Source organism: Poecilia reticulata, unplaced genomic scaffold, assembly GCF_000633615.1.
Source record: "Poecilia reticulata strain Guanapo unplaced genomic scaffold, Guppy_female_1.0+MT scaffold_125, whole genome shotgun sequence".
In the NCBI taxonomy this organism is placed as follows: Eukaryota; Metazoa; Chordata; class Actinopteri; order Cyprinodontiformes; family Poeciliidae; genus Poecilia; species Poecilia reticulata.
The window spans coordinates 1319609-1331901 of NW_007615013.1; the positions used below are offsets into that span (position 1 = coordinate 1319609).

General features: G+C 48.7%; 1 protein-coding gene across 14 annotated transcripts in view; it reads left to right on the top strand.

Annotated features, from left to right (window-relative positions):
- The window catches only part of flncb (filamin C, gamma b (actin binding protein 280)), a 41945-nt gene that overhangs the window by 28608 nt on the left and 1044 nt on the right, over positions 1-12293 (top strand). For 4 of the 14 annotated variants that reach the window (XM_008401693.2, XM_008401697.2, XM_008401698.2 and 1 more), the window contains 20 exons: positions 1095-1284; positions 1357-1380; positions 2602-2849; positions 3192-3284; positions 3578-3677; positions 3772-3912; positions 4316-4444; positions 4546-4719; positions 4858-5019; positions 5186-5389; positions 5459-5611; positions 6170-6292; positions 6410-6667; positions 7359-7628; positions 8793-8930; positions 9111-9226; positions 9301-9433; positions 10284-10463; positions 10530-10748; positions 12026-12232. In XM_008401693.2, coding sequence (XP_008399915.1) covers positions 1095-1284; positions 1357-1380; positions 2602-2849; positions 3192-3284; positions 3578-3677; positions 3772-3912; positions 4316-4444; positions 4546-4719; positions 4858-5019; positions 5186-5389; positions 5459-5611; positions 6170-6292; positions 6410-6667; positions 7359-7628; positions 8793-8930; positions 9111-9226; positions 9301-9433; positions 10284-10463; positions 10530-10748; positions 12026-12232 — 3262 coding nt within the window. The remainder of the gene's footprint in view (positions 1-1094; positions 1285-1356; positions 1381-2601; positions 2850-3191; positions 3285-3577; positions 3678-3771; positions 3913-4315; positions 4445-4545; positions 4720-4857; positions 5020-5185; positions 5390-5458; positions 5612-6169; positions 6293-6409; positions 6668-7358; positions 7629-8792; positions 8931-9110; positions 9227-9300; positions 9434-10283; positions 10464-10529; positions 10749-12025; positions 12233-12293) is intronic. The other 10 variants (XM_008401694.2, XM_008401701.2, XM_008401703.2 and 7 more) reach the window with 7 other exon arrangements.

Consider the following 12293-nt stretch of genomic DNA (forward strand, 5'->3'; position numbering starts at 1 on the left):
GCGGAGGGAGGCTTAAGAAGGGGAGCAATCAGGGAGCGGCACAGCTGCAGGGAATCAGGGAGATGAGGGACACGACATGGATGGAGTCAAAACAAAAACAACAGGCACATGTCACCATTACAGTAGCAGCAAACATTACATGTTTCCTTCTCAGACTCTCCCAGGTGTGTTTGGGCCGATCCAGTTAGAGGTTCCACCAGATGTAGAACTGGTTCTGATGTGTGTCATGCTTCCCCCCCCACCCCTCTGTGGTCTACATGTGGACTGACTCCATCCAGTTTGTGGGTTGAGCTAACAGCCAGATGTTCCTCCAGACTAACCTCTGGTTCTCCGTAGATCCCGCCGACCCAACAGCACTGACCTCAGACCATCAGCAGTCCGGTTCGGTTGGTTAGGTGTGAATGCTAGTTGACCTCTGACCTCTGGTCCTCCAGACCTCGGTCTGGGTTTGGTTGAAGTGAACTCTGGTTCGGTTTGAATGTGAGCGCCAAGCAGAGCAGAGACCGCTCCAAAAGCAGGAAGCAGACTGTAGCGCAGGGCATTCTGGGTAAAAACAACCAAAGCTAACATGCTAACCTGGCGCTAGCAGCAGCAATGGCTCCTGGTCTTTAGCCAAAGCCTAAAGAGAAATCCTCCATCTACTAAAATCGGACGCCTCCATCTTGTTTCCATCTGGTGAAGCAGGAAGTTGCTCTCAGCGTCTTCAGAGGTTTTTGTGTCGTTTCCTTCAGTGGTTCTTGGTGCAGCGCCCCCACAGGCCAGGAGGGGAACAGGTTGGTTTGACTCGGAGCCACAGCAGCTGCTCATATTGCTGGAGTAAAGCAAGGCAGACATTCATGCTTCACTCCAACCACAACTCCTGTAAGGTATTCACACCCTTAGGATGAAGGAGTGAATACTTTTGGAGGCTCTGTGTGTAAATGTCCATGTCTGAAAATGAGATGTTCCTGAAGCTTCGTTCTGACCGAACCACAATAAAATCTGAACTCTACCAAAGTCCAGCAGCCAATCAGAGTGCTGTTCCCAGGGGCTGATGGTCCGAGACCAGTGATGAAACCGTTCAGTCCGCTAACTTCCTGTCCGTGTCAAACCAGGACCCGGAGGGAAAACCCAAGAAGGCCAACATCCGGGACAACCGGGACGGGACTTACACGGTGTCCTACGTACCGGACATAGCGGGACGCTACACCATCACCATCAAGTACGGAGGGGACGAGATCCCGTACTCGCCCTACAGGATCCACGCTGTGCCCACCGGGGACGCCAGCAAATGTTTGGTCACAGGTCAGGCTCCGCCCACCGCTGCTCAGATCACCAATCAAATTCAGTCTTGCTGACTGTGTGGTTTCCTTTCAGTTTCCATTGGAGGACACGGACTGGGTGAGTTTCCTCCTGCAGGAGCTAAATTCATGCTGCAGCTTTTTCAATGTTTGCATTCTTTATTTTTCTGCTTCATCAAAACCAAATGAACAACAAAGACTCAAAGGAACTGGGAATAAATGTTGTCTGAATTCCTCCAGCTTTCCTGCTGCTTAGTGTGAAAAAAATCATATTTATGTTTTAGATCCGCTTTATGGATGGGAACCATGGCAACAGCAGTCCTTTCTCTGTTTCCGTCGCACATCTGTCTCTCTTTGTCTTCCTCTGTCACTTAAAAGCCGAAGAAGTTCACAACAGAAGCCGAACTGTTAGCTACAGCTGCACCACCTGCTGGTGGAGCAGAGGTACTACTCTGTTTCTAACCATGTAGAGATGCAGATTTTCTCAAATCCAGAGGGCAAAAAAATCAAAATCGTCTTTTTAAACATCTAGTTGGTGGCACAGGCCTTGGACATCCCTTTGAGAGAAATCTTTCAGCTGCTTGGTCAACCAAGCTGTGTCTCCAGATGGTCCACCTGATAAAACCCAGGTTCTGTCAGCTGTTGCCGGGCAGAATTAGAATCTGACTTGGTTCACACAAACCTGGTCACAGACTGGTCTGCTTTGAGAGCAGCAGATTCACTTACAAACAAGTTAATGTGGAGCAAATGTCTTATTTTCACGCCTTCAAACCGGCTGAGATCTTGGACTTACTGAACTAGAGAAGAGAGGTTGGTCATCCACCCAGCCTGGATTCTTCAGGTCCTCTGAACCGTCTCACTGGATTCAGACACAGATCCAGACTGTCTCTGCGAAGGACCGAGTGAAGGCAGCTTTCCCACCTCTGGCTCACATTCAGAGTCTGTAGGCGTAGTCTTCAGCTGTGGTCTTGGTAGGACTTGCCAACAAATCTTCAATTTTTCCTACGGTATTAAAACCAAATCAACAAGCCACCTCTGTCCAATCGGTAACCACCTGTGACAAGCACATTATGAGTCAATGATCCTCCTTTAGACAAAGACCCAGAGTGTCTAGGATGAGAAATAAAAAGCATGTTTAGGATGCAGAGTTCCTCATCTTGGAAAGTTCCTTTCTTGATGAACACGAGATCCAGAAAAGAAATGAAAACACTAAGAAAATGATTTATCTAGACTCATGCATGATTGAAAACCAGAACCCAGGTCTCACAGGTCCTGGACGGTTAGCTGGTATCAAGCAACGACTCCCTGCTCTCCTCATCAGGTTCAGGTCTTGGTCCGACTATCCAGATCGGAGAGGAAACGGTCATCACTGTGGATGCAAAGGATGCTGGGAAAGGCAAAGTCACCTGTAAGGTGTCAACGCCAGACGGAGCGGAGTTGGATGTGGACGTGGTGGAGAACACCGACGGGACATTTGATATTTACTACACGGCTCCAGAACCCGGCCAGTACATTATCACTATCCGGTTCGGAGGGGAGCACATTCCCAACAGCCCCTTCCACGTGGTGGTGAGTAGAACCTGCAGACTGGCTGGGGTTTGGTTTGGGTCGAGTCCTAGTTTCTGTTGGGTTGGATTTATTCCTGGTTCATTTTGAGGTTTGGTTTGGTTGGGCTTAGTCTGGGAACCCATTTGTCCATTCAGTGGAAACTTCAGACATTTTTTCCTGGAAGTTTAATTAATGATACATTGATTAAACTAAATTAGTTCCTGTTTAATATTATCTGTGTTCTTCGTTTTCAGCCTCCGACTGACTGAACCTGCTGAGTTCAGCCTGAGTGGAGGTTTATTAGCTGTTTGCCTTCAGCTAACTGTTGTGTTTGCTCTAACTGCTGCATCTTGTTCTCGTCAGGCGAGTGAAACTGTGCCAATAATCGAGGAACCATGTGACAAGGTTCAGTTGCAGCAGCCCTACTCGCCCCACGCAGGCTTCTCCCCTCACTGGGTATCAATGCTGCAGACCGACTCTGTCACTGACACCTCATGGTCAATAACAACCCAGATTCCCTGATCCATCCTCTGCCAGCTGCTGCATGAAAACCTGCTGGGCTGAAATAACCAAAGCTTCGCTTTACGTTCATTTCATCTCTTCACGGTTTTGGTCCTGCTGGGTCAGAACCAGCAGTGATGGACCGCTGACTCTTCCAGCCACTCATCTTCCTCCCATTTGTTTCTGGACCCGTTCCCAAAGCTCCCAGTATGCTAGCAGTGACACACCTTCCCTCTGCTTCGGTTTAGGCAACAGACGATCCGATCAGCGCTGCGGATGGGATGGAGCCGGTGCTGCGTCCCTTCAGCCTGGTTATTCCCTTCACCGTGCAGAAAGGAGAGATCTCAGGTACGACACACCACATCCATTCCTCACACTTCATGACTTCATGAAACGTCTCAGTCGCTGTAACGAGTTAAAACCCGGTTGGTGTTTCCTGCAGGCGAGGTCCGAATGCCGTCGGGTCGAACGGCTCGGCCAAACATCGCTGACAACAAGGACGGGACGGTGATGGTGAAATACTCGCCGACTGAGCGAGGCCTGCATGAGATGGACATCAGATACGATGGAAGCCACATCCCAGGTAACTGCTGCCAGACGTTCCGGTCCGCTTGACCTGTTTGAGTTCACTGTTCCGACTCCCAGAACCGGGATGTTCCCTGGACTCACTGAACCATGTTTCACTGTGACCTACAACCATTGATCCTCTCTGAGACCAGCTAAATGGGTCAGAAGGGAAACCAGTTTATGCCACAAACACACCAGGTTCTGGTTCTTCTCCCAGTGGGATGGGCCGTTTGGGTTCATGTCTTCCTGTTACAACAACACAAGACTTATGCTGTAGGAGGGAGGAGCTAAGTCCAACTCTGGGAGAACCAGAGCCTCCAGTAGAACCAGAACCTCCAGTAGAACCAGAACCTCCAGTAGGACCAGAACCTCCAGTAGGACCAGAACCTGTAAAACTGCTACCCTCCTGTGTGTTTCAGGAAGTCCACTGCAGTTCTACGTTGATGCCATCAACAGCGGTCATGTGACGGCTTTCGGCGCCGGCCTGAGCCACGGTGCGGTGAACCGGCCGGCCACCTTCACCATCGTCACCAAAGACGCTGGAGAAGGTATCGGCAGCAGGAAGCAGGTTTTCTATGTTTCAGTCAACAGGAAGCGGAACATGAAGCAGATGAAACGTCTTCATGGTGCGTCCTCTGCCTCTCTGCAGGAGGTTTGTCCCTGGCGGTTGAAGGTCCGTCCAAAGCAGAGATCAGCTGCACAGACAACAAAGACGGGACGTGCACGGTGTCCTACCTGCCCACCGCGCCCGGAGACTACAGCATCATCGTCAAGTTTGATGACAAAAACATCCCGGGAAGCCCGTTTATGGCAAAGATCACAGGTACGGAAACTCCACAGGGAAACCTCTTCTGGCACAAACAAATCAGATCAGTCTGAGTCTGGACCATGCTGAGAGAATGAACCGACTGCTGGCCCACCGGGCTGGTTCACTGTTCACTCCTTCATGCTTCATCTTCAGGAGACGATGCCATGAGGACGTCGCAGCTCAATGTTGGCACTGCATCCGACGTTTCCTTAAAGATCACAGAGACGGACCTGAGCAGCCTGTTGGCAACCATCAGAGCGCCGTCCGGCCATGAAGAGCCGTGTCTCCTGAAGAGGCTCCCCAACAGACACATCGGTACCTGTCCAGGTCTCGCATGGCATTTTCAACAGTTGGTCTCACCGTGGAGCACAGAAAGTTCCTGAAACGTCTTGATAGATCTGATTTGGGAAAAACGGGACAGAAACCTTGTGCATTTCTCAACATGTCACAGGAAGTGATGTCTGATATGTCATTCATGCAGGAATCTCCTTCACCCCGAAAGAAGTGGGTGAACATGTGGTGAGCGTGAAGAAAAGTGGGAAGCATGTGACCAACAGCCCGTTTAAGATCATGGTGGGACAGTCAGAGATCGGCGACGCCAGCAGGGTGAAGGTTTACGGCCAGGGCCTGGTGGAGGGACACACCTTGGAGGTTGCAGAGTTCATCGTGGACACCAGGAATGCCGGTGAGGACGCATACCACCTGCTGGGATTGGGTCGGGGTTTCGGTTCTGACGGTCCGTTTTGTTTGGTAGGTTACGGCGGTCTGGGCCTGTCCATCGAGGGTCCCAGCAAAGTGGATATTAACTGTGAGGATGTGGACGACGGGACGTGTAAGGTGACCTACTGCCCTACAGAACCTGGGAACTACATCATCAACATCAAGTTCGCTGACCAGCATGTTCCAGGTAAAGCCAGAAGCTGCTGCTCTGCCTCCTGACATGCATGCTGGGAAACAGGAAGAGGCGGGGCAAACACCAGGAGCACTAGGTGCTGTTACAACCTTTAAACGCGTCAGATCAGACAAAAAGCCTGGAGAAAGGTAAAGAAGCGAACATGTAGAGTAACACTGCCCCCTACAGGCAGAACCTGAAAACAGATTATACTAATTCAGGCCCTCCAGGGTTTCTCCGTGTTTTTGTGATGTTGCTTTAGAAATATTTGCAAGGAATTTTACTCATTAATACATTTTTATTAAATATTTCGTTTTTTGTTTCTCACCAATCGCGGATGATAACCTGACTTCAAGTCAGGCTGAGACAGAAATACCACCACCTGCAGGTGGGAGTTGGTATCACTCCCAATAATCAGTTATTGATCATTTTTGCAGAAAATTTGCAACATACTCACAAATATGCATTAACCCAAAAACCAAGGGGGATCTGTTTATTTCCAAACTGGCAGAACTGATTAAAGCAGCAGATTCTGACTGGGTTTAGTTTGACGTTGCTGGTGTTTCCAAACAGGAAGTCCATTCACTGTTAAAATATTTGGCGAAGGCCGGGTGAAGGAAAGCATCACCAGGAAGCGGCAGGCCCCCTCCATCGCCACCGTGGGCAGCACCTGTGACCTCAACCTAAAAATACCAGGTAGTTTGTCTTCATCTTCTTCTCCACTCCTCTTCCTCTGTCTTTCCTGCCTCCTGCTTCCTCACCTTCATCTCCTTCTTGCTCCTGTCCTCCTCCTTTCATGCCTGCCGCCTGCAGGAAACTGGTTTCAGATGGTTTCCGCTCAGGAGCGTTTGACCCGGACCTTCACCCGCAGCAGCCACACCTACACCCGCACCGAGCGCACCGAGATCAGCAAGACTCGAGTCGGAGAGACCAAGCGGGAGGTCCGGGTGGAGGAGAGCACGCAGGTCGGAGGAGATCCCTTCAGGGATGTGTTTGAAGATTTTCTGGGCCGAGACGGTCTGAGCGGGTTCAGCGGGATGCCAGCCGGAAGCCGCCTGCCGCTGCAGGACGGTGTGTGTCCCTGAAGCTCGTCCTGCTGCTGCTTGGCTTCTGTCTTTAACCACAAACTGCTCTCAGGTTCCCCTCCAGCCGCACATCAAGTCCCATCGGTGCTGCAATACCCAGAGTGAACAGATGGGGGCGGTGTTTCCTTCCTGTTTGACAGTAGAAACATGTCGTCACCTTCCTAAAACAAAGACATGTCGGTTTCTAGCCTGACGTGATTTTCTTGTTTTATTTGTGTTATATTAATCCTTTAACAAAAAATAAGTGGTGACTTTTTTGCATGAATAATTTTTGGTAAAAAAAAACAAAAAAAAGACTCGGGCCATTATTTTAGGAAGGTGACGAAATGAAACTTTGTATAAAGCTGTTAATACTTTTGTCCCAGTAATAAAATATAAATATCTAATTCAGCCTCAACCTGGTAGAGTAAAAATTAGTTGTATTTTTACTCATTACCAGCTGGACTAACTGTGTTTACTATATTTATATATATTTTATTTCTGCATGAGAAAAATAAAGCAGTGGTGCAGAAACATAGTTAACATGTAGAATAAAAATCAAAGAGAACCGCCAGTCTAAACGCAGCTGAAGAAGAAAGGAGTTATTTAGGTTTCCCTTAGCTCCGCCCAGCTGATGACCTGTGATGTCTTTGTCCTCCCGTCTGTCCCGTCTGTCCCCGTCCTGCTGTGTCCCTCAGGTGAGGCAGCCAACCAGGAGATGACGGCTCAGGTGACGAGTCCCGGCGGAAAGACGGAGGACGCAGAGATCATCAAGGGAGAGGACAGCACCTACAGCGTCCGCTTCGTCCCTCAGGAGATGGGCCCTCACGTTGTCAGTGTGAAGTACCGGGGCCAGCACGTCCCTGGGAGCCCCTTCCAGTTCACGGTGGGGCCCCTGGGGGAGGGAGGGGCCCACAAGGTCCGAGCTGGAGGAACCGGACTGGACCGCGGTGTGGCTGGACTACCCGGTAGGCTTCAGCTTTTGTTGGTGTAAAATGTGGATTTTTATTAATTTACATCATAAAAAACAAAACATTGGGATCCTCTACGGTTCCAGTTTGATACATATTTACTGGAAGAAAAACATTTCTGGGTCTCGTTTCTCCAACTTCTGTTTTTTACGCAGGAAAAAAACTGATAGAAATCTATAATACAGAATGTACATTTAAGAACTTGCAGCTTAGTTTTCTGTTTTCTTTATATCCTGCAGGATGTTTAGCACTTTTAGATGTTAAGTTGACAGGAAATATTGCTGGAAACCATTGCCAGTGAAATGCTATTTAAACCCACAACTAGTCTTAAAAACAACAAATCAAAAAATACAATTCAAGTGAATATCAATTATTTGCACTTTGTTTAATCCAGATTAAGTCAGGCTCCCAGCTGCAGCGTGTTGAGATGTAAAAACTGCACATAATTCTTTGTTCACAGAGATAAATAATTCTCACTGCTCCCTCAACGCATCTCTGAACGCGACTACAAGTTACTAATGCGGTTCACATAGAGCCGTGCAACCACAGCTAATGCGGCGCAGTTTAAACCCTAACCTCAATGTGGAGTTTGCCAAAGAAAAATAATTCCACCAGGGGGTTGCTGTAAATATCCATACAGGTCGACCTGCGTCCGGTTTGAGGCGCGCGATCTGAGCTCAGGTAAAGGTAAGAGATAAAGCAGTGGCAGCGCTGGGGCGCCAGCTGTGTGATTGGTCCGCCCCCTGGCTTTAAAATATACACTTATCTTTTAGAAATAAATGTGCTCTGCCAGTGAAACACTGAGAGCAACAGAGACACTTTTAATCCAGATTAAATTCTTATTAAAAGTTTTTATTTTTTTGTTTGGATTATTAATTTTTCTAAAAACAAAAACAAGCAACACTTGGCTGGCGAGGAAGGCTAGCAAAGCATGGCGGGCTGCCAGGCTTGTAACAGACTGGAGGAAATCCTGATTAATGTTTTTGAATTAGCATTAGCACACCGACCTTTGTAGCTAGTGGAGCCCACCTCAACCTTCAATGCCCTGCAGCTTCCTGGACGGTAGCATCCAAGTTCTGCACCTGTACCATGAGAAAGTCCCGTTTCAGCTCTGGGAAGCTGCAGCTGTGCCGTGATGGAGCGCTTGTGTTTTTTCTGCAGCTGAGTTCAGCATCTGGACCAGAGAAGCTGGAGCTGGCGGTCTGTCGATTGCTGTGGAAGGACCCAGCAAAGCTGAGATCACCTTTGAAGACCGAAAGGACGGATCCTGCGGCGTCTCCTATGTGGTGCACGAGCCCGGTAAGAATGGACAGACCTCAGGTCCGATTTATGAACTTCAGGTTGATTCTGCAGCATGTCAGCCTGATGGGTGTCGCCTTAGGGAGATTAGAACATGCTGGATAGTAGGAACATCTAGAGAGAGTAGATCCCTCAGGATCACCACCAGACACTAAGGATCCTTCTGTTTGGAATCTGCAGGTGATTATGAGGTTTCCATCAAGTTCAATGACGAACACATCCCGGATTCTCCGTTTCTCGTCCCCGTAGCAAGCCTGTCTGATGACGCCCGCCACCTCACCATTACCAGCCTGCAGGTGAGAACATCTTCTAACCAGATGGAGGAGAAACATGTTCTCTGTACCGACACATTGCTCCTCTGTTCGCCCAGGAGATGGGGCTGAAGGTGGGTCAGGAGGCCTCCTTCGCCGTGCAGCTGAATGGAGCCAGAGGCCTCATAGATGCTAAGATCCACACTCCATCAGGGGCCACAGAGGAATGCTACATCACCGAATTGGATAGCGGTGAGAGTCATAGGAGCAGGGGGGACGATGCTGTCAGTGCAGCAAATTCAACATCATATGGGGTCAGTTTAGGACTGGAAGAAGGTAAAGAAATCATCTCCAAAAAACATCTAATTACAGGCAGTTTCCTCCCTCATAATCCTGTAGACCTGGTTTGATTGGAACCAAAACATCAACATTTGTTCCATTTCCAGCTGCTGTGGTTCTGAGTCAAACCAACCTGTTCCCCTCCTGGCCTGTGGGGGCGCTGCAGCAAGAACCACTGAAGGAAACGACACAAAAACCTCTAAAGACACTGAGAGCAACTTCCTTCTTCACCAGATGGAAACTAAAATAGAGGCATCAGATTTTAGCGGTTGGAGGATTTCTCTTTAGTCTTTGGCTAAAGACCAGGAGCCATTTCTGCTGCTAGCGCTAGGCTAGCATGTTAGCTTTGGCTGTTTTTACCCAGAATGCCCTGCGCTGTAGTCCACTTCCTCCATTTGGAGCAGTTTCTGTTCCTTTTGGCGTTCAACTGAACCCAGACCAAGGTTTGGAGGACCAGAGGTCAGAGGTCAATTAATGTTCACACCTCACCAACCAAACCGGACTTTGACTAGACAGACATACTGGAGTTGGATTGAAGCGGCCTGAACTGGACTAGTTTTACTGCAGCCTTAATGAGATGGTTGTTTTTCTTCTAGATTATTTTAGAAGTGACTATTAACCAGTACAGACTGGAGTACCACAGGGTTTACGTCTGAGCTCCTCACATTTCACAACGTCTTCCTGAGCTGAACATGTATTTGTGGCCCTGAGACGGCTCCAGAACCACAGAACTGTTCTGTTAAGGTTCCGTTTCTGTGTTCAGCAGATCAGCACGCCATCAGGTTCATCCCCAAGGAGAACGGTGTTCACTCCATAGACGTTCGCTTCAATGGCAGCCACGTTCCCGGCAGTCCCTTCAAGATCCGAGTGGGAGAACCGGGACAGGTTGGGGATCCAGGCCTCGTGTCTGCCTTTGGTCCAGGACTGGAAGGAGGAACCACAGGTACACACCGTATGATTATACTCATGTCTGTAAACATCAGCAGACTTTCAAACTGTGTTTGTCCAGGTGTAGCATCAGAGTTCATGGTGAACACCTGCAATGCTGGTGCTGGAGCGCTCTCTGTGACCATCGATGGACCTTCGAAGGTGAAGATGGACTGTCAGGAGGGACCCGAGGGCTACAAAGTGTCCTACACCCCCATGGCTCCAGGGAGCTACCTGATCTCCATCAAGTATGGGGGACCCCAGCACATTGTGGGCAGCCCGTTCAAAGCCAAAGTGTCAGGTGGGTCAGCGGTCCTCTCAGGTCAGTTTGTGGTGATCTGAAGGTTTCTGGAGTTTCCCTTTGGGGAAAACCCAGTTAGAGCGTGACTCCCTGATGTTCCCTGACTTCCCTGAACAAAGCTGCCTTTGTGCTCCTGTTCTCTGGAAGCCCGATGTTTCCCTGCTAAAGATAGCACAGTTCCTTGAAGCAGCTTCACTTCAAACTTAAAAAAACACGATCTGATTTATACATTATTGCTGCAGTATTCCCACCAGGAAACGGCATCTGAAGAAGCTGAAAGAAACAACCAGTGTGTCACCAAATGTTTAAGATTCATCCAGACCAGAAAGATCCATTGGATGGACTGGAGATCAACTGCTGGGCTTTACTGAGCTGGAATAATCCCGACTCCTGATCAGGAAACCAGCAGACTGGCTCCAGCACTGAAGTAGAGCTTTTCAGAATATCAATGGTTCCAAACCTTTGGCTAAAACGCAAATTCACCTGCCGATAACCGGACCACCAAAATAAAAGCTGGGTCTCCTGAACCTCTTTATAAACTCTAGCCTTTGAATCGATTCTTGTCTTCTCTTTATCGTTAATTTTTTCTTGTTTCTTGAACATTTAATCTGCAAACAAAGGATGAGCCGTTTTAAAGCAGACGTTCACAGTGACGTTAAAACGGTGATACATCAGTCGCTCACCAAGATCCAGTTTTTATTTTGATAAAAATAAAATCACTTCTGCTTATCGGCAAGTGAGTTTGAAGATCAGCTAAACATTTAGCTGGGACGAGTCTCAGAGACTCTGAGGGTTTACGTTTGTAAATTAAGTATTTAGCTAGATTAGAACCAACTGAATATTCAGTTCTCTAGAACCAGATCTAGAAGAACTCTTGATGCTTAAACGTACCAGATGTTCTTTGCTCAGAAGCTTCCTGCTGTGCTGCAACAGCTGAACTGGGATCAGATGAGCCGGGTTGTCAGATTAGTGTCGGATCAGTTGGTCCACTAGCCGACCTTTGACATCATCGGCCTCATCAGAGGAAGATAGATCAGGACTTTGGGAACCATTGCCTCCAGAACCTCTTCCACCTGGAAAGACGGTTGCACCACAGATAGAAATGTTCTGCAACATGCCTGACTGCCCTGGCTCCTTATGGATCTTCTGATGGGTCCCACCATAACGAGGTTTCCTTCTAGTCTGGAGGTTTTTCCAACCATCAGATCTGATTCAGTTCCTCTGCAGTAGGAGATCTCTCTTCTCCCTTAGAGTAAAATGTTCTCCTTTTCCTGCAGGACCTCGTCTGTCCGGAGGTCACAACCTCCATGAGACGTCGTCTGTTCTCGTAGAAACCGTCACCAAGACGTCAGCGATGGGCGGGGCCTTCGCTTCCTTTCCCAAGTTCTCTTCAGACGCCAGTAAAGTTGTCTCTCGCGGCGCTGGCCTCTCCAAAGCCTTCATCGGTCAGAAGAACACATTCACAGTGGATTGCAGCAAAGCAGGTGAGAACCGAGGCGAAGCAGACGGTTTCCTGACGCTGCTGGACGTCTCTGATGGCGTTTT